This window comes from Mus pahari, chromosome 13 (genome assembly GCF_900095145.1).
Source record: "Mus pahari chromosome 13, PAHARI_EIJ_v1.1, whole genome shotgun sequence".
NCBI lineage: Eukaryota > Metazoa > Chordata > Mammalia > Rodentia > Muridae > Mus > Mus pahari.
The window spans coordinates 58,793,663-58,815,776 of record NC_034602.1 but is presented as its reverse complement, the minus strand read 5'-3'; the positions used below and the strand labels follow the sequence as shown (position 1 = coordinate 58,815,776).

General features: G+C 43.1%; 1 protein-coding gene across 4 annotated transcripts in view; it reads left to right on the top strand.

Moving 5' to 3' along the window:
• The window catches only part of Atp8a1 (ATPase phospholipid transporting 8A1), a 226,668-nt gene that overhangs the window by 16,701 nt on the left and 187,853 nt on the right, over nucleotides 1–22,114 (top strand). For all 4 annotated transcript variants that reach the window (XM_021211312.2, XM_021211313.2, XM_029545002.1 and 1 more), the window contains exons 2-4: nucleotides 18,212–18,326; nucleotides 19,693–19,792; nucleotides 20,708–20,806. In XM_021211312.2, coding sequence (XP_021066971.1) covers nucleotides 18,212–18,326; nucleotides 19,693–19,792; nucleotides 20,708–20,806 — 314 coding nt within the window. The remainder of the gene's footprint in view (nucleotides 1–18,211; nucleotides 18,327–19,692; nucleotides 19,793–20,707; nucleotides 20,807–22,114) is intronic.

Below are 22,114 nucleotides of genomic sequence, written 5' to 3'. Positions count from 1 at the left end.
TAAGGAGGGGCAGGAGCTCTTTGATGCCTTTCCTAGTTTGGTTCAGTGCACTTGGGCTTTTTGCATGCCAGGAAGCTAGGCTACTTTTCATAACCACGCACACAGAGCCCTACAGCTTCCTCCTTGGTAAGGAGTGCAGGCGGGGAAACTGCTGTTCTGACACACAGAGCATTTGTTGTGGTGTGTACTGTACTGACGACCCACCCCATTACCATTATAGTTGGCAGCTAGGCTTCTAGTGCCTTCACTAGGTGGTGTGTGTGTGTGTGTGTGTGTGTGTGTGTGTGTGTGTGTTTTATGATTGCAGAATTGTTTTCAAAGACTCATGGTAGGTTATTGATTCTTTATTGCAAAGTCACAATAGAGGTAAAAAGCAGGTGCCAGTCAAATTCCTGCAAATCATCCTGAGAATAATGTGACCCCCAGATGATGTTAATTGAGTAGTTCTGTGGCTTGTATTCAAATGAGCGAAGTCACTGCAGCCAGTTATTCATCTGCCTGGCTTTCGAGTTGTAAAACACTTAAGTGCCTTTAAAGAAGACATGACCACTGAGCCTCACAGTTGCTTATTAAGATTTCCCCAGGATTTTCTAGGAGCAAGCTCACTCCTTCAGAGCTGGAATTTGGTGGTGTCTTCCTGGAAGTGCATTGCTCCTGGAGTCCCTGGAGCTAACTATCATACAAACATTCACTGTGGCTCGGTGGCTCATGTTTCTGTGTTCCAAGTGTTAACTTCCTCTCTGGGCCAGCACTATACGACTGGTTCTCCATGACCTTATAAATTGTGATTTTCTTTTATTTTTAATTAAATTATGATGACATCAGACACACACAATTAAAAGTAAAAAAGAAAAGTATATAATTATGTCATTCCCCCTCCTTCATCCCAGCCCCTCCCATGTCTCTTTACTTCCTCTCTGATTCATGGCTTCTTTTTCTTTAATTTTAGTGTTCCATATACAAACATACACCCAGACACACACATACATGCACACACACATATATGTTCACTGCCCATAGCTCTTCATTTAGAGGGGAGATCCTGTTAGATTTCACCCCCCCCCACCCCACCCCCTGTGTACATTGGCATGTCAGTTGGAGTTTTTGTTTTCAGGTCTTATTTAAGCAGCTGAATGGCTGTATTGTTGATATTTCATAGGTGGAGATTCATTGCTATATCTGAGCTGTGGGTGTGGGTGTCTTGTAGATGTATCCACAGGGTATGAGTACCCCACAGACAGTTATCCTCTGCATTTTGACTAGTTGTAGCTTTCTCAAATGGTATCTGCTACAAAAAGAAGATTCTTTGATGAGGGGTAAGAGCTATACTTAGCTATGTGTGTGTGTGTATATATATATATATATATACACACACACACACATACACATATATTAATGAGTTATTTCTGGGGTTGGGATAGAACTTCAAAGCCATTTTTGCAACACAGATCTGATACAGAATATTAGCCATGATTTGGGGGCTCATTTCCAGCTGGAATCCCTTCCTCTCTGAGGAGGTACCACATCTCCTGAGACAGGTCACCCCATTCTCAGGCAGCTCTTTCTAGCTGAGAAAACACAACGGTCAGTGCGTTCTCTTCACATCTTGCTCTGCCAGTTGTCTCTCATGTTATATTTGCACAGTTGTCTTTCTTAGGCCTTAGTATAGGACTTGAACCTATTTAATCTTGCCCAACCTTGCATGACTTCTGATTGTCTCATGCCCGGTTTGTCCTCGTTCCACCATTTGAACTCAGGGGTTTAGCTGAGTTTTCACTAACTTACATACTCTGCCAGGGAAGCTTCTGGGTGGCAGGTGAGCCTGTGGGGCAGGGTTATGAACTCGATTGCTCTGTCTGGTTCTGCACTGGCTTTTATGTCTGTCTTTCCCATTTGCTATGCCATGCCTCTGGCATGTATGTTGGTCCAGTGTTCATTACTCCAAGGCAGTGGTTCTCAACCTGTGAGTCAAACGAACCTTTCACAGAGGTGGCCTTGACCATCAGGGAACACAGGTATTTACAGTATAATTCATAATAGGAGCAAAATCATAGTTAGGAAGTCACAACAAAAAATGATTTTATGATTGCAGAATAGTACATGAGGGGCTGTATTGGAGGGTGGCAGCATTAGGGAGGTTGAGGACCATTGCTGCTGGTAACCAGGTAACCAGGTAACCAGCTTTATAAAGGAGGATGATTGATTTTTCCCTCATTGTTCTTGAGGTCCAAAGCCAAGAGTTCATTTACAAATGGTATGGCTTTCTTGATTACAGTGTTCCTGTGGTGTGCCAAGAGATAGGGAAGGAGTGAGAGAGACAGACAAGGAAAGACAGAGGCACACAAGAGAGAGACAGACAGACACATACACATACACAGAGACGGAGATAGGGAGATACAGAGAGAGATAGACAGAGTTAGACAGACAGACCTAGAGACAGAGAAGAAAGAGGCACACAAGAGAGACAGACAGACACACCCACACATGAGAGAGAGAGAGAGAGAGAGAGAGAGAGAGAGAGAGAGAGAGAGAGAGAGAGAGAGATGGTAAATCTCTTTCAGTTGTGAAATTCAGCCATGGGGTTGCACTCTGACCTCACCTACTCCTAATGAATCCCAAGGGCTCGATCTAAATTGTTTCTCTTCTCTTAATGTCTCACAGTGGGAATTAGATTTCAGCACATGAGTCACTGTGGGACACACTTGAGCCACATACAAGCCATGCTTGCAGCACGCTGAAGCCCACATCTCTGTGGTGCTGAGTTAGCTGACCTCACTGCTGAAGTGCAAGTCCATGTTCCCAGAAGAGGCCTGGCTCTTCTGTGCAAATTGCGTTGATCCTGATATCTAGGGAGGAAAGGAAGCAGGACCTCAGTGCAGCCCATGCTTGGACCTTTCAGTGGGCTTCGCCTGCTTGTGGATATGCATGGATACACAGCCATGGGTTGTAAGGGGGTGCTGGTTTGTCTATCCCATCCCCTTCCCCAGGCCTCACACATGATAAACCAACCCTCGGACCACCGAGCTACATTATAATCCAAAGCCACTACACATTTAGTATTTGTAATAAAGAATTGAAAGGCTGGGTGTTGTGATAGTCACCTTTAATCCCAGCATTCAGGAAGCAGAGGCAGGCAGAGCACTGTGAGGTCAACAGCCTGGTCTACTTGGTGAACTCCAGGCCAGCCAAGGCTACATAGGGAGACCCTGTCTCAAAAGAGATTGGGGAGGGCCGGCCGAAGAGAGGGAGGGAGGGAGGAAAAAAAAGAAAAAGCAGGCAATTTGTTTATGGAAATTTACTGGTTTCTGGTCATCAAATGATACCCTTAATCATTTTTTGTATTAGGCTTTTGACAGACATTGGCCTCTGAATCACGGTACAATAGCAGTATTGTTCAGGGTTAGGTGATATAAAGAAGACTTTGTAAAATGGCACACCTTTTAATATATTCTGTGTCTCTGTATATATTGAAATAGCTTCTTTAAAGTAATTAAATCCTACTCAGTCTTACCTGAATTCTCAGTGTGAATAGATGTTCGTTTTAACTTCCAAAGTTTTCGTGTTTAAACCATTTCTATAAGTCCTTTGCAACAACGGGCTTAGATCTGTGAGACTAGAAAGCACATATGTTGACGTACAAACAGTGTCCTGTCATGTATGTAATCTGGCTGTTTGGATGGGGGGGGGAGTGGGGCAGTGGATTTTGTTTGGTATTTGTCTTTTCATTTTTTGAATCTTCTGTTGAGCTCCATGGCTCTGACACTCCACTTAACCATCATTAAGGCTCTCATAATTAGGGAGGGAGGGAGGGAGAGAGGGAGAGAGAGAGAGAGAGAGAGAGAGAGAGCATGTGAGTATGTGTGTGTGTGTGTTGCTATTATAAGATACAGAGTCTTGAAGGTATTATTTTTTACCTTAAACTAATAAAGCAAAGCTCTCCACTTCCCCTTTGCTTTATTTCTTCTGACCTTGGCTTCTGCCCTGTCTGGTTTTGGATGCTGCAGCTTGACAGACAATGAAGTGACGACGTAGGAGTTGCTAAGTTCTGCTTTTGTTATCTGTTAACGTAACTATTTTGGGCCACAGGCCTGTTTCATCAGTTTCTTGCATCCCAGATGAAGGGGGAAAGCATTCTGGTGGGCTCGTAAGATTTTAAGAAATGCCTTCACTCTGATCTTGTGTGCCTGTGCGTGCATTCTACTCTGGAACATATAAGCCTGTGTGCCTTTCTGGCGCTCCTGCCACTCGTTCTAGGATTTTGTGTCCAATGTCAGCGGAGTCTGAATACTCCATTCTCTTCTCTCTTCAGGGAGCCTAACAGTCAGCATGTTGTCTTAGCCAGTCAGGAGTCTCCCCTTTGGGGGTCTTCCTGATAACATGAAATGCATTCTGAAGTGACTTGATCATCAAGGCTCCTTACCCTTTGCCTCTTTTAGTGCATCCTTTCTGTTCCCCCTTTTCTGTCAGTTAGAATCCAGTCTGTAGGCACAGCTCATTCAGCATCTTATTTCCAAGACCTTCTTAGGGTAGGGCTTGAGGCTTAGGCAAGCTGCCAATACTTTTAGCTGACTGCCCCTTCCTGGAGATGGCGATGTCTCACTGTGGAAATCCCCTCGGTGCTAGTCAGTCTGTTTGGTGGCACATGATTTTTCTCATTATTCTCTCAGACCACGTGGTGTTTCTAAGGTGATGTCATAAGAGCCCCTCCCTCATTCATTGCATTTCCTGTGTTTCCACCTGAGCATGGATGTTGACATTGTTAGTAAATGCTTTACTGTCACTTCCTAGTAACCCAAGCTGCCCAACGTGATTATTTTTCTAGGATGACACCCAAATCTGCCTGCCACAGATTCAGGACTCATGCCAAGTGAAGCCTAATACTAGGCAGGCCATAGATCTCCATGGAATCCTGCCTATGGATAGTGTTTTGTTCTGAACATCTCGGAGTTCTTCTTAGTATCCCCCACACAGGATTCATAGTACTACTGTTAGAGCTTGCCGCAACTCAGTGTGACTTCAGGAGGTGTTCACGTATTATTTTCTTCCTGTTGTAGACAAAGGGTGTTGCTGTGTGCTCACACTTGTCTCTTTAAATTTGTTCTTCTAGACGCCCTTAAAGAAAAATACTGTTTAATGTGTGTCTTAGTCAGGGTTTCTATTCCTGCACAAACAAGACCAAGAAGCAGTTGGGGAGGAAAGGGTTTATTCCTCTTACATTTTCCACATTGCTGTTTATCACTAAAGGAAGTCAGGACTGGAACTCAAGCAGGTCAGAAAGCAGGAGCTGATGCAGAAGCCATGGAGGGATGTTCGTTTTTTTGGTTTTTGTTTGTTTGTTTGTTTGTTTTTGAGACAGGGTTTCTCTGGCTGTCCTGGAACTCACTTTGTAGACCAGGCTGACCTCGAACTCAGAAATCCGCCTGCCTCTGCCTCCCGAGTGCTGGGATTAAAGGCGCGTGCCACCACGCCCGGCTGGAGGGATGTTCTTTACTGGCTTGCTTCCACTGGCTTGCTCAGCCTGCTCTCTTATAGAACCCAAGACTACCAGCCCAGAGATGGCACCACCCACAAGGGGCCTCTCCCCCTTGATCACTAATTGAGAAAATGCCTTACAGCTGGATCTCATGGAGGCATTTCCCCAACTGAAGCTCCTTTCTCTGTGATAACTCCAGCTGTGTCAAGTTGACACAAAACTAGCCAGTACACTTTGTCTTGTGTTGTCCACTGCTTGTGGACGTTGTACATCGTGGTGCGCACTAGGCTCCGCACCACGATGTACAACGTCCACAAGCAGGGGCCTCTCCCCCCTTGATCACTAATTGAGAAAATGCCTTACAGCTGGATCTTATGGAGGCATTTCCCCAACTGAAGCTCCTTTCTCTGTGATAACTCCAGCTGTGTCACATTGACACAAAACTAGCCAGTACACTTTGTATCGTAAAAGCAGGTCCTTATAGGAAAGTATGCTAGTGGCTATCATGGCAGGGGGCAAGATTACAAACTTCTGGGAATTTCTGGATACCTTATATCAAAGTCGAAAATGTAATAAACACTTGATGGATGTGCACACAAGACTTGTGTGGAGTGGATCATGTTACTTCCCTATGTTAGAGCAACATACCCACTTAATACTTAAGTGTGCCTTTACTCCTGATTTAGCCTTGCTGCCAAAGTTAGGGAAATCTATTTATCTGTTATTCTTACTAGCAGTGTGCACAATGTGTGTGTGTGCAGTATGTGTATCCATTACTCAGGAAGTATATCATAAATATGCCAGGCACATTCCTCAGATGTAAACTTTTCTGCATGGTACACTGAAGAGTGATAAAGAATGTGTCCTGATATGTAAGTGAAATTCATCAGGGCTATGATGGCTGTAGAAAAGCGTTGTAAGAATTGGAATTCAAGGAAGAGATGAGGTCATGCTCAGTTGTTGAATGAATGGTTGAGTGAGTGAATGAATTAGTGAGTGAACGAATAAAGCAAGTAACCACATTTTACATTATGAGAGTTAGGTATCCTTTTATTACAGCTTCTTCTTTTCAATAAACTTAGAGAAGTTTAAAGGTAATGGGCAAGGGTCACAGCAGCTCGAACAAGAAGGTAATGAGAGGAAGCAATGGGTATGGAAAGCTTTTCAGCTGTCCTACAAGTCCCTTGGGGTGGCATCCCACAGTGTTCTAGAATGTGCTGGATGAAGAACTTAATTAGAACAAGCAGATGATCTGATTGAGCAAGTAGAGCCTGTTGTGGAAGTTTTCCTGAAGTTTAATGATCTATTGAGGAGGGCAGGTGCAGAAGTGCCAGTCATGAGTGCGAGCATTTGGAAGAAGTTGAGCCCGGTACAGGAAAGGGTTTAATGAGCACTTTTTTTTTTTTTAAAGATTTATTTATTTATTATATGTAAGTACACTGTTGCTGTCTTCAGACACTCTAGAAGAGGGCGTCAGATCTTGTTATGGATGGTTATGAGCCATCATGTGGTTGCTGGGATTTGAACTCCCGACTTTCGGAAGAGCAGTTAGTTGGGTGCTCTTACCCACTGAGCCATCTCAGCAGCCCTAACGAGCACTGTTGTTCCATGGGCAGAAGCTTGAGTTCAAAACAAACAGAACAGAAGCTTTACAGGCGGGTCACATGTGAGCTAAGGCAGTGTGAGTAGTGGGCCATCACTCATGCATACCACCAAGTCCTGCTGCACACAACATTCTTCAGTTAAATGGGACCGAGGAAGGTGATCGAAGGGATGCCCCAGTACTCCTGTGGGTGGTTTGCCAAAGAAAAGTGGGAGACTTCCAGGAAAGCAGACACTGAACTAGTGACAGCAGCAGATGTCCACAGAGCCTGAGCGGTGTTCAGTCCAGTGATGACGTACTAATGCAGGTGAGATGTACTGCAGAGTTTCTTTTTAATTCCCATACTTGGGCAGATGCTTCATCTCTTTAGTGCCTTGCTTCAAAGTATAGTATGAACACCGAAGCTGCCACGTGTCCAGGTCCTGGTCCCCGAGTTAATGCCTGCCTCCTGTCCTCCGTCTGAGCAGCTACTGTGCTCCCAATTGAACATTTGAAGTGGCCCCACTTCAGCAATGCAGAATGCAGGGTTTCAAGTCTCCTTTGTAGCTACAGTAACTGCCTTTGCATTTATAGAGAGAATGAGAACAACTAAGTCCTTTCTCCAGATTGTTTTGAAACAAAAACACAGCTTGGTGCAGGACAGAAAGGGAAGGATACTTTTATTTGTGAGTGTGTGCATGTGTCTGTGTGTGTGCTTTGAAAAGGACAGTGGGCAGTGTTTCTGTTTCCTCCTAAGCAGCGCCTTGCTTTAATTGCATCTCTTAAGTCGCCAGCTAGTTTTCCAGTTCATACTCTTTTATTAGCTTCGGACTGTTGTAAGCATGATTGTTTGTTTAATAACCTCTATCTAGGTCAAGAATCCCGAGCAAACAATATAGTCTCTTTAAGAATGAGTATTGGAAACCATTGACTAATAGGTAATTGGACCCTGCATAGTATGTTTAGAAGATAATACAAGAGGTGTTTTGAGTCCAATCTCGGCCCTCCTCCTAATTGCATAATCTGCACAGTCATAATGGCTCTCCAAGTGTGTTATGAGGCAACTCTTCTCCCTCCTACCTACTCACCCCTACATTTCAGTTGCATCATCCCTATCTAGAGATGGTAGTTTAGAGGAAGACTTATTTATTTAATATCTGCTTACAGAATTGCATGAGAAAAGTCATTATTTTGCTGCTAACATCAGTTCACACTAGACATAATCCTGATTTAACAATTATCCCCTTCTACTTGTGTTATCAGCAGTGGTTTTCCTGTAGCGAATATTTTAAAAGAAGAACTACCTTTTATAGTCTCTATGGAGACTAGACTACGGGGACAGTCTGAGTAGCGAGCATCAGTCTACATTGCGAACACAAAGTCAGGTCGTCCTAACAGCAGTGGTTGGCTATGGCTGAGGAAGTAAGGCCCAGACAATACAGTGCTTTGTTTAGAGTTGTATAGAAATGCCCTAGGCACATTTTAAACACAGATCTGACTCAAGGGCCTCCCCCTCCCATAATCTGCCTTTCTGATTTCATCACAGATAATAGCTAGGATATTTCCTTGTAGTGCGCCAACGGTATCACAGTTGTACATGTTATACAAAACCTCACAGGGAAGTGGAAGCTATGGTTTGGCATTGTGTTTAACTTGGTATATCTGGAGTAGTTTAAGCTTAACATATAATCAATAAAAAGATTATGGATAGGATATTTATTTTTTAAGTCCTACAACTCTTGCAGATCGTGGGCTTTTGCTTGGTGTAACATTAAGTGGCAGGCGTGTCTGACACTGTAGCACGGTAGGAAGATAACGAGATGTAGGTCATGAGGGCTGTTTCTACATTCTTCTCCTATCAGTTGTCCCGAGCTGAATCCAGACCCCGTTGTCTTTCACCTGTGCTATCACATGGCCTCCCAGTGGCCTTGCACTTGATCCTTGCAGTGGATTCCTGTTAGGCTGAGAACATAAATTCAAGGTGCTCATTGTGTCTTTGGATCTGCTCCTGCTTCTTCGTTGATTCGGGTTCTCTTAGCCATATCTTCCCCCAGGAAATACTCATTGATTGAGTCAATGTTATCCCCCATCTTTTCTAACTATCACTAAGGTCTCAATTCAGCGTCTTGAGAGGTCTTCTCTGACCACTCAGGATGAAGCATCACTTGCCCTGGACAAAGCAAAAAACTATCACCACAGTGAGACTAAAGAACTTTGACAGGCTTTCACTAGCTGCTAGCCATTTCCTACGGCTCCCTTAGAATGATCTCTAATTATCTTCCTCTACTCTAGAAAATAAACCCCAAAGAGGGGGAACCTTATCTTCAGCTGTTTCCGAAATGGTTTGTAAAATGGCTTGCCCAAAGAGATTAAGTATGTTGACTGAACAAATGATGGGATTAAGTTCTGCGGATTGGGTTGTGGTATCTGTGACGAGGCTTGGAAAACGTTAAGCCTTTCACGTAGATAACCTTTGAGCCTTTCTGTCCTTGGTTGCATCTTGCGGTGTGGCCTGAAAGTGCAAGTTGGCTCTGGACAGAGGTTGGAGGAAGCCTAAGGCCCTCTTACTTGGTAACCCTGCGGTAAATGCTCAGAAGAAATCAGGCGGCTGCTGGCAAAACCTAATAGTTACCAAGTATCTCTTCAAGAACAGAAGATTGGCTACAGTTACAAATCCACGTTTGACGTCTAGCTGAGTACTGACTACAGACTAAATCAACTGTTTTTTTGTTTGTTTGTTTTTTAATAAAACATCTCTGAAAAGGCTCGTACCTTTCATTTCCTTGTTCTTATAAATACACATGCTGTTGGCTTTCTGCCCACACCCAGAAGATACTAACTTCTGAGTGCTTTCTGACTAGAAGATAGCCGAAGAATCTCAGCCCCGCTTCCTCATTTATCAAGACTAGAACATAACCGGGAAGGGTTTATGCAGGGTGATGTGTGTAATCGGCAGAGGAACCAGAACTGGCCCCACAGCCTGTGCACAGGTTTAGTGATTGGCATTACTGAGAAAGGGGAGCACATGTTCATTACAGAGAAGTAACTAACATGCTGCCCTAATGCCAGCCCACAATTGTTGATAATAGAAGTTATTACAGGAGGGTGAAGTGGCCACCTTCAGCACGCCACTTTTATATCCTTGTATGCAAATGCCAAACGATGTTTTGTTAATGGTGAGTATCAGGTGGCTATTTATTTCCCTCTGCTGCTATTTCAGGCTCCTCAGAACTCTGCACACACCCTTTGGTCCTATTATAGCTAAAAATGAAGAAGCCGGTCTGATAAATCTGTGATTTCATGTGTGCATTGGGCATTCTAAGTAATTTTATCATTAGTTGAAATTATGATATTTTTCAGGAAAAAAAGCTTCTAATGTTGACTACAAATCAGATCAAGTAGGGTATTACTAGATTTATATCTTCAATGTAGCTAGAAACTAGAACTCCAAATTACCGAATCACTATACTCCCTTATCATTTGAAAACTAAAAGGTGTGTTAGTCAGCCTTCTGCTGCTGGAAGAAAGTATTTGAGACAATGAACTTATCAGGAAGAAAGGCATTTGGGCGTCGGTTGGTTTCATATTCTCCAGGCCAGGGTTGCTTAGGCCCATCCCTTAGGGCACACAGCAAAGCAGCAGGGTATCATAGCACTGAGTTCGTGGTCAAAGAGATGCTGGTAGATTTGTGAAGAAATGCTGTCACATATCTCATGACAAATACAAAGGGAAGAGAAGAGAACAGAAGAGAGACAGGGAGAAGGAAGCAGGAAGGAAGAAGGGGAAGGAGGAGGAAGTGGGGGCAGGGAGGAAGAAGGGGGAGAGGAAGAAGGGGGGGAGAGGAAGAGACAGAGTGAAAGACAGAGGGAGAACAAGGCAGCTTCCGCTCCCTTCAAAGGTACGTCCTTAATCACCTAGCTGTCTCCCCTTACTTAGCCTTAAGGTCCTCCCTTCTAGTATTGTCACAGAATGATAACCAAGCCTTTGACAGCAGGTCTTAAGGGGACATTTAAGATCTCAGCCACTGCATTGTCCACTTCAGTGAATCATTTAGTGTCCACACCAGAATCATTTATTCTAGAAGACTGGCTTGATTCTGGTGGCTTTAAGAAGTCACCAACCAGAACAGTGTTAACCGAGGACACCCGATGCTTTCCTTGCCAGTTTGCTCTGTAGGAATTGTTGTCTGCTCAGTTCCAGTACAGACTGGGAAGTACTTTCCAGGCCCCACCCCTTACTGAGGAGGGAGGAGGGAGCTGTTGCCAGTGGGTGTGCCTATTCCAGGGAATGGCTCCACACTCATGCCCCTGTGGCCAGCACTAACTGGACTTAGTTTGTGATGGGGGGCAGGGTGAAGTGGGGCGGGGGGCATGTTGGGAGGATTACAGAGGGAAATAAGAGGTCGATATGAACATACTCCATTTTAAACCTCTATGAAAGTCTCGAGAATAAAGTTGTTTTTGGCTTTGGTTTTAAGAAACTCGTCATATCTGTAATTGTTAAGTGTCTAGCTGAGCATCTCAGTCCTGGAAATGAGTGCCTCAAAGATCTGGAAACACCAAACTAAACTGAAGAAGTGTGCATCCGTGGTGCTGTGTGCTTGTTACACTGTTGGGCAAAAATAGAAATGATAGGTGCAAAACTAAATCCTTTTTGTAACCCAGAACTTACTGTTCAGTATGAGATTATATAGTAATTATTTATTATATATGTATACATGCATATACATATACAAGTATATAATATATGTAATGTATAGTTTATTTATATATTATATATGTTATATATACATATGTGCATATGTCTATTAAATATATAAATGGAATATGATACTTGAGGCAGTTCAGTGATATGGTTGGTATTTAGAAACACTGGGAAGTATAGTATGCAGCTGGAGTTATTTCTCTTCATCTGTATGTCTGTACTTGACGGTCATATGATAGACTTCTAGGAACCTAGAATTTGAGGAGATAAGCCTTTAAGCATTTATCATAGTTTGTTTATGCTTGTCCCAGGGAATGGAACTATTTGGAGTTGTGGCCCTGTTGGAGTAGTTGTGTCACTGTGGGTATGGACTTTAAGACCCTCATCCTAGCTGCCTGGAAGTCAGTCTTCCACTAGCAGCCTTCAGATGAAGATGTAGAACTCTCAGCTCTGCCTGCACCATGCTTGCCTAGATGCTGCCATGCCTTGCCATGCTCCCACCTTGATGATAGTGGGATGACCCTCTTAACCTATAAGCCAGCCCCAAATATAATATATGTTGTCCTTTATAAGACTTGACTTAGTCATGGTGTCTGTTCACAGCAGCAAAACTCTAAGACAGCATTCATTCTCATTCTTCTCTTCTCTTCTCTTCTCTTCTCTTCTCTTCTCTTCTCTTCTCTTCTCTTCTTTTTCTCTCTCTCTCTCTTCCCCCCTCTCTCTCTCCCTGTCTCCCCCCCCCCCAACATTGCTAGGAATCGATTGGTTCCTAGGCCTTGGTTTGAGTTCCATGTAAAGATTAGAGGTCAGTTTGAATTTGGAGAAGGCGGCTAGACAGGGCTGGGTGAGCTGCAGGGTTACACTTTGGCAGCTCTGGGGGAGAGTGGTAAGAGACCTGAAGTATCATGTTCCCATTGCCAGGGTCTTCAACAGAGCAAAGAGTTTATTCCTATGGATGTATCTGTCCTTACTCGGGATCAAGTGAATTAGGTTGTGTGAGCCCAGTGTTGTTGGAGTCCTGTTTCCCCAGTCACCAGTGGGTGAGTTGCTTTTGTTCTCATGAGGCATGTGGTGGTTGACTTTTCAGAATGGCCAATTTAGGAGAATCAGCTTTGAGGCTGTGAGGTTTCTGTTAGTCTAGAAACAGTACTGTAGGATCCACGGTTCACTGGCTTCTTCAACCTACACCATTAAGGGATGCTCCCATCCCCTACCACCTGCCTGAGCTCCTGAGGATTCTGCTGAACTCTGATGCCTTTACAGGAAGCAGGAGACTCTTTGGAGGTGTGCTGCTCAGTCAGCTTTTCTGCTGTTGTGACATTAGTTCTAGTTCCTGTGACCTTGTCTCGCATCATACATTCATGACCTTTGGATTTATACATCTTCAAACTCTGAAGAGTTTGCATCTACCTCTAAGAAAGAGATCTGTTCTCAACGTACTGCTGATCTGGTTTTGCTCACTTGAGAGCTCATCAGACGACCGAGGGCTTATGTGAATCAGGTGGAATTGTCAGGAAACTTTCCATGAAGCCAGGGGGAACAGATGGGCTCACAGTTACGCCGGGGAGGGGTTACCACTCCGAGACTGTGCCAGCCTCCTCTTCTCTGAGACTCAACATCTGAATTCATCCATCACTGCTCACGCTTCAAGCATAATAGACTTTTTAAAAATATACTTAGCAAGTGCCAAGTGCTTTGTAAGTTCTTTGTGTACAAACTCTCTCATCTTATACCAATTATTCCAGGAGCTAGACACATAATATTTCTGTTTTGAAAATTAGGATGCTAATGAGAGTAACCAACTAATACATCTTATTGTTTGCTTTGACATTTCCCAGATATGCATTCAATGAGATTTTGGTTTCAGAGTTCAACCCAGACCTTATTGGCACTAACCTAGAGAAGACAGGTCCCAGAAACAGTAGATCGATGCTTCAGGGTCGATTTCTATTGACTGGATGAGTGCTGTGTGCCCTCTGTGCGATTTTATAGCAGGAAAACCTGCAAGGCATACTAGAGAGCATGAAAAAGACGCATTTCTTTCTCCAAGCCGGTTTCGCCATTAGTGTGGCTTCAAATCAAAGGTGGCTTGAGAGGGCCTGGCTGAGAACTCATCCTAAAACAGTGGCTTCGCCAGCTTCCTCCTACCTCCTGTATAGGTGGCAGAATTCTCAGGAATCTGTAGGAGTCTGGATAGGTAGATTAAGAGCTGCTAATAAGTTCAATGGCTTAAATGCACATATCACATATCAAACAAGCCCCCTGGGTTACCAACCAACTCATACGAGATGTAATTTCTGTCCTTAAAACAGAGATGGAACTGTGTGTGTGGTAAGGGACATGGTATCTCTGTGCCATCTTAGTTTGACTTCTCTCGTGTTGAGAGGAGAGGGATCTCCCTCTTGGCTTGCCTTTACGACCACCACACACTAAGGACTGAGTCAAAGTAGAGCCTAGTTCGCTCTTGATGTGCCCTTCGTGACTGAGGATGGAAATTTTCTCCAGGTAAGGCTGCACAGACTGGGGGTCTGGGTCCAGGAGAGGAGGCAGGAAGATAAGAAGCTCAAGGTCACACTCTGAGAAACAGCAAGTTCAAGGCCAGATGACTTGAAACCCTACCTTAAAACAAAACAAAACAGACACTTAAAAAGTCATTTGCCCGGTGTACCTTGGATAGCTGTCAAATTGCATGAAGAGAATGTGTTCTCACCTCTAACCCAGTATAAGGATGAGGTCAAAATTGTGACCCACTGCCCTCAAAGTGGTTAAAATGAGAGCTTTGGTTCTTTTCTTTATGAAATATGGATTAATAGCTTATTGATATATCCAGACCTGCCAGTGTCTACCCTGAGCTGAACTTCAGTCCAATTAAAATAGTTACAAACTCTTGCCTTCCACATTAGCTTGGGTCTTTCCCTCAGACACTGTTGTGGTCTGACCCCTATCCCCACCCCCAAAATAGCTATAGCCATTTTGTTCCATACCTGCCAGCTATTTCATATTGTTGCTGTAACATGCCTGCCAGTCATTGGCACAGAAAAAGAACTTGACTCAGAACAGGGTCATGCTGATCACCTAACCTGTTCTGTACAGTAAGTAAGTCCTGAGGTTTGTTCATCTTGAGGAACCTCTTGTAGGACTCATTAAGTTAAAGGTCACTATGACTGTTGTGGCTTGAGTCAGAGCTGACCACGGGGCAGAACCTCCTGCCACCTGCGTATGAGCTCGTTGTGGTTTTTGTGGCTGACACTGAAGAATGCCACTAATAAGCCAAAAAGTTATGATTATAATAGTCCTGCTCTGTTATCCCAATGTCCTGAATTTCCCATTGACCACCCATTCACCACCCCTCTTACCTCACTCAGGAGCACTCGGCATAAGCCCAAATGTAGTACTTCTCTCTCCTTGCCTTTTTAAACTTTTGAATCTGTTTTTTTCCCTAGAAAAAGCCTGTCCTGAGAGCAGACTGGTACCACAACTAGACACCCAAGTCCTTTTTGTGGTTCCGATCTGATCATTATTAGGGTATGCATTCAATAAGCCATCCCTGTCTGAGTGATATCGATGTTTGATAATGGAGTGACTCCTGGACCACAGCAGACACCTTCGTTAGAGTATTGTGCAGATGTCTGAGGTGATGAGACCTACACGTTTCTAGAACAGGTAGTCAGTGGGGGATCAGATACATCGTATAAGGTGGCATGTGCAACCTCTGGCCTTTAGGCAACTTGGGAGTTATAACTTCACATCTGTGTGGATTCTTCATGGCATTGCCAGGCTTCATGGCAGTGCTCAGGGGGAGTGAAGGGGTTCCCAGTCGTTCTTGCTTCCTGAGGATCTCGCTGTCTGCTCTTAGTGAAAAATCCTTCTTTTGGTATTATGTTTGGTCAGCGCATCTCAGAGCTCAGTTATCCCATTTGATCAGTACGTCTTAGATCTCAGTGTCACTTTTGGCCAGGGCATCTCAGAGCTCTTAGCTTCACATACACTACCCTGCTCAGCCTTTTTTCTTTTTTCCTTTTGGTTTTTCGAGACAGGGTTTTTCTGTGTAGCCCTGGCTGTCCTAGAACTCACTCTGTAGACCAGGCTGGCCTCAAACTCAGAAATCTGCCTACCTCTGCCTCCCAAGTGTTGAGATTAAAGTGCGCCACCACTGCCTGGCCTCAGCCTTTTTTCTAACACCTGGATATTATACACCTAGAACCATCCAGCCTTTTTAAAGCTCCTACTCTTGGGAAAATGTCACCATTCTAGATGTCGCCACTTTTAGAGAAGTTCTTTGTCTAATTTTCCTATGACTTCTGCTAATCCACTAGGGCTGTCTTAATTACCCAGGTTCTTGTGTGAGAAATAAAATGATTAGATTCCAATCCCTTTGACCCAGGCAAATATCATAGGAATTCTTAATACAAATTTGGTTCGAAGGGGGACGGACGTATGATGTGGATCCTACTCATGTACCATTTGAGAGCCTAGTCCAACTCTCTCAGGAGGACTGCTCAATCCATCACTCCTTGGAAAACAATAACCCAGGGTCAGGCTCTCAAGAGTGCAGAACTGTAAAGGAAGTCCCATCTAAAGATGCTTTCTCAATCGATCTGTACCGTCTAATACACTGAGGCAGGGTCTCCCACTTCATCTCAAAGTGTGACAGTTCAGCCTCTTCTAGTTTGTCAACTGGCTCTTGCAGTCTCTTGTCTCTACCTCTGGCAGGCTGGGATTATAGTGCATTGTCATGGCCGCTCTGCCTTTATTAGCGGTCCGGAAATCTTAACTCAGGCCTTCCCCCCTGTGCAGCAAGTGCTTCACCAAATGATCCATCTCCCAATCCCCATGTGAAAATCAGATAATACAGAAGGAGGGGGATGAAGCTCGTGTTTGTATCTAAAATATGACATAGTAATAGAGCACGACTGTGGGCAAAAAAGACATTCCTAAAACTGAAAAATGTCTATGATGGAGCCTACCTTGGAGCAGTGACCTTCCAAACGATGAGGGTAAAATGCAGCTCTGATTCTGGAAAGCTCTTAGTGGCTCCCTGCCAGGCAGAGAATAGGCTTCAGACTGCTTTCTCGGCCATGGAAAGTCTTCTCTGAGCTGGCCAGAGTGCCTGGTCCGCGTGTGCCTCCCTACCCTGTCTGCTCTGGAGAACCTCAGTGAGTCTCCCTCTCCCACTATCTCTGTGTCCCACGGGCAAGCTTGTTGCTACCACTTGTCACTAGCGGCTGGTTATCATTAGTATCTTTATCAGTGGGTGGAGAAGCTTCAAAATGGGGCGGTGGAGGCTACCACTTCTATGTCATCTGGGGTGTGTCTATTGGGCAAACATTTGCTGAGTACCTGCTGTTTGCTGACTGCTGTGGAGATGAGTAACACACCCTCTGTGGCTCCTGGTAGCTCCTATTCTGGTAGGGGGAGGCTGACTCAGAACCGGGGAGCCAGAAAACCTCCCGGTAAGAGTGCAGTGGGGGAGGAGTCACTGCACAGGACTGTGGACCCAGAACATCTTCATCCACTGTCACAGTGCAGGACACTTCAGAAGGCCACAGGCCAGCAGGTTTTAAGGGAAGTATTGGCCCAGAGAAGAGGCAAGGAAACCAATGGACTTCCCAGATACAATGTTTCTGTAGTCCTTTCTCCCCAGAGGAGGGCTTAACTTAATTAGATCCTGTTGTTTGTTTGCTTGCTTAATTTTGTTTGTGGTGCAGGGGATCAGACCCAAGGTCGTGGCAACAGCCTCAGTACCCCAGTTTTCTCTTGTCCGTTTGTTTTTGTTTCGATGGTTTTTTGTTTGTTTGTTTGTTTTTTGGTTTGTATTTTGGTTTGTTTTTTGTTTTGGTTTGTTTTTGGGGGGTTTTGGTTTGGTTTGTTGTTGTCAGTCTTGCTGCAAGGAGCCAAGTGCCAACCATGAGGTGGCTTAGCAGTGTTATGATGATCTTGAGGAGGAAGTTAGAAATCGTGCTTCTAACTGGAGGGAGGAGGGGGATGCACCTAGTTGGGTCATTTTGAGGATTGCCTACTTAAACCGTAACATTTAATTATTTTTTTCTATTGTCATCCAAAATGAGACAGAAATATTCAAAATGTTTAAGTTTTAAAATGTATTTTAGATTACTCTTTTTGAGTTTTACTTAAATTATTACATAAACTATGTCCAAAATTTTTGACTTTTGGCTATCATTTTATGAAATAGAAGAGACCAATGGGGCATTTGTATTAGGAACGATGAAAAAATACTATTGTTTCTGAAGGGGATCTTTTTTACATAAATATCAAATGTCACCCCTAACAAAAATTTTATATGTATTTTACTCTTTGTTGCCACCAATAAGGGGCAGCCTGTGTCTTGTCAGAGTATCACATTGTAGAATAGCTTTGAAATGTGGATCTGGTCTGGATAAGGGTGATAAAAGAAAACACTTGTCCTCCACTAAGATGCATGTCTCTTTCAGGGTATGAGAAGACAGATGATGTTTCAGAGAAGACCTCGCTGGCTGATCAGGAGGAAGTGAGAACCATATTCATCAACCAGCCACAGCTAACAAAATTCTGCAACAACCACGTCAGGTAGGAAGGGCTGGGGGAGGCATGGTGCATGGGAAGGCTGGGAGGTAGATAGAGCAAGGTGGGTGGGAAGAAAACGCATGCCAGGCATGGTGGCACACGCCTTTGTTCCCAGCACTCTGGAGGCAGAGGCAGCTGGACTGCTCTGAATTCTAGGCTAGCCTCGTCTACAGAGGATAGCCAAGAGCTCTCAGTTTAGTTAACACTGGTTATGGTGTGGCTCGTGGAAGAATGCTTTTGTCTAGCATTTATAAAGCTCTGGGCTCAATTACCAGCGTCTCAAACAAAAAGCAAAGAAAAGGATAAAAACAAAAACTAAGACCCTGGACGGAGGAAGGAGCAGAAGTGACAAGCACCTACTATACTCTAGTGATTTTGAATAATCCAAGCTGCCCCCCAGGCACTTGACTTCTCTCTAAACCTGTTCACAAAATGATGTGTTATTTTTGCCTGCCAAGTTCTGACAGCTCAGAAACAGTTTTTTGCAACTCCATACCAAGAACTTTTGGAGGTTTGGTTTGTTTGTTTTAGCTAGGGTCGTAAAGTGTGGGTTTTGATAGCTGTGATACAGAGCGCATAATACGGCATGCTTCAAGAATGTCTTCCTTACTGCATCTCTTAGGGTTTTAATTTCAACAATCAGGAAAAGATCCCACATAAGTACTAGGTTTTGAGTAGCCACGGGCCACATGAGCACCTCAACTGCTATCCTGGTGTTTCCCTAGGGCACATTTTCCAGATTTGTGATGTACCCATTTATAACGAATATTTATAAAATTGTAGGTCCTCCAGTAGTATCTCTGAAGAATATGGCACATACCTTTAATCTTCCCTCTATTTAGTAGCAAGATGAAAGCCTAGATGTTTCCAATACCAGCATATTTCATGTCTTACTGATTCTGGATAGTATAGAGTATTCACCATGTTCCCAGCGTGGCCATAGAGACAGTGCCACTTAGAATAGCAAAAGCTGTATGCTGGATTGTCTGGAAGATGTTTGTACTGTCTGGCCTTGTTCAAAGGCTGATGATTTTCTGTTGATGTGGTTGGTAGTCCAGTATCTTATCTAAAGGTGCCCTTCTTTGCGAGCTACTCCTAGTACTGTTTAGCATGATAACTGGCCAAAGAGGGCAAACTATGTTACAGAGAAAGCCAAGCCTATGAGATCCAGTCTTTACTGTTTTGCCAATTCCTTTCTTCCTCTTTTTTATTTATATTAACGACCCCTCAGTATGGTTTCCAAATGTGAAATTGTCCACAAAATGTTGTCATCTGGTTACTCCCGCAGTGGGAACAGAACCTGGAAAACATGGGAGCTAACTGTGGGAGGGACTAAGCTTTATGCTTCTTTTTATTTTTTGCCTTCCAGTACTGCAAAATACAACGTGATCACCTTCCTTCCGAGGTTCCTCTATTCTCAGTTCAGAAGAGCGGCTAACTCGTTCTTTCTCTTTATTGCCTTGCTCCAGGTAAAGCTCCAGCCATCCTCCAACCTCTGTTCGAAGCCAAGTGTGCAGGAAGTGGGAAAGGCTTTGCTAAACTCTCCACCAGTCCCCTGAGGCTTATAGAAAGGCAGAGATGAACCGGCCTTCATGCATATTCAGTGCTGCTGCTGCTGCTGCATGCATGCATGCAGGGTCAGGTCTTCTGCACTCCTCCAAGCCTTTTGGTTCTCCAAATATGTGATATGGCCTATAAATTTAAGGCAGGAAGTATACATTTTAGGTGTTGAAGAGAGGAGGGACCTAAATTATCCAGCTAGCTTTACTGCAGTGAAAAGTATCAATACTAAACAGCTCACTATAAAAATTATCACTTACAAAAGTGACCACTTAAGTTAGTTGTTATATATGATTAGAGGGAAAGAAATGCTTTAAAAAAAATAGCAAATGTTTACTGTTAGCAAAAGCAGTTGAAATATCCAGCAAAGCATAAAGAAAAGTTTAATTATTCCAGCACCAAAGGTAATTACTCCTAACTTAGGACTGTGTCCATCTTGTCTTCTTTCTGGCTTCAAGCATTATTGTCCGATCTAGATAGCATAAAGAGATAATGAATAAACATTATTTCATGGTTTATTTACTTATATTAGACTGTTTGGACATTTCTACAGATATTTCTTGCATTCCTAAGACATTTTGATGATGATATCTTTTATTATCTGCTATTTTATCTTTGTATAATCCAACCCTGTGTTAGCTCTATGTAATATATATATATATATATATATATCAATATCATGAAGCACCTTAGCTTGTTCCCCAGGTACTTCACCTAGTACTAGTAAAGTCAAGGAGGAATGTTTTAGAAGAGCGTGTGACATTATTCTCTAAGGTTCTTTATAGGCATTATGGTTCTCATTGGAATTATCTTGCCTTTTTCAGCAAATTCCCGACGTGTCACCGACCGGTCGCTACACGACACTGGTTCCTCTCTTATTTATTTTAGCTGTGGCAGCTATCAAAGAGATAATAGAAGATATTGTAAGTATTTAACTTTTCATAAATAAATTGACTCAGCTGTATATTACAAATATTGTTTTCTTAAGGTATTTAATTTGCTGTATAGACCCTTTTGAATGCCTGTTCAACTTAAAAATGAATAGAATTGCATTTTTTAGTCCTGAAGTCAATTTCTAACAGAATAATATAGAGGAATTCTTAATATGATGCTCTCTTTGGGTTTTCATTTATTAACAAAAGAAATTAACTTAAATATAGAAATTGGTGTGAAGAGAAAATTATATTTGATCATTGTTTCTAATTAATTGAAATAATCTCCAGATTAAATATAAACTAGGTTTTATTTGTACTTTTTATTTTATTGGGGTTTTCACCTTATTAGATGCCTTGATTTCTTCTCATTCTATTTTAGTATTCTGAGTTTCCTCTCCATTTATCTTGTCTTATTGAAAGAAACAGTAAGTTTGCTATTTTTAGCACTCCATGGTAGAAAGAAGTCAATGTCTCCTTTGTAAAATGTACTCCCCCAAATAACTTTAGACATTTTCTACATTATATTTTAACTGTCATATTTGAGGAAGCCAACACTGTGTTTTATAATGAGGGGTTTTGATGTTTCTTATTGTTTAATAGTATTTTTTTTTTGCATGTCTAAAACGACCTCCTATTGGGCTTTAAAAGAGTCAGAGAGTTGGGGAGACTGAGGAAGTCTTTATCAATGCACAGCCCCAAATTTCACAAATAATAATAATATCACTTCTCCAATGTTACTTTATCAATATTATTTAAAAGAGAAAAAAAACCATTGACTGGAAATGCGAGCTAGAATTGGAGTCACTGGGTCCCGTGTCTGTGCGCTCCAGGCTCTGAGTATCAGTAGCTGTTGAGGACTCTGTCCATGTGTCTAAGACACTGTGGTCCTCTTGATTGGTGAGATCCTTCTTGGACCCACAAGTTGGAGATTGGAGGACTTCCCTTTCCTTAGCCTGTTCCCTCTCACCTCCATTCTTGAAGCTATGGCTGGACTTGACAGCTCCTGGGGACTGGTCCTCACTATAATTTTATCTCTTTCTTTGCCTTACATACTCTTTCCTTTCCTTTCCTTTTCTTTATTTTTATTTTCATTTATTTATTTATTTATTGCCCCCCCCCCCCCCCCCTTTTTTCCAAGTTAGTGGAGGATAGAGAATGCGCCTGTTCCGCTGTCAATTCACTATATATTTCTGTGTGTGCTTCTCATACGGAGACTTAGAAACAGAGCTAAGAAAAAACAAATCCTTAAATTTCCTGGGTTGTTTTCACTTTTTTTTTTTTTCCGAGACAGTTTCT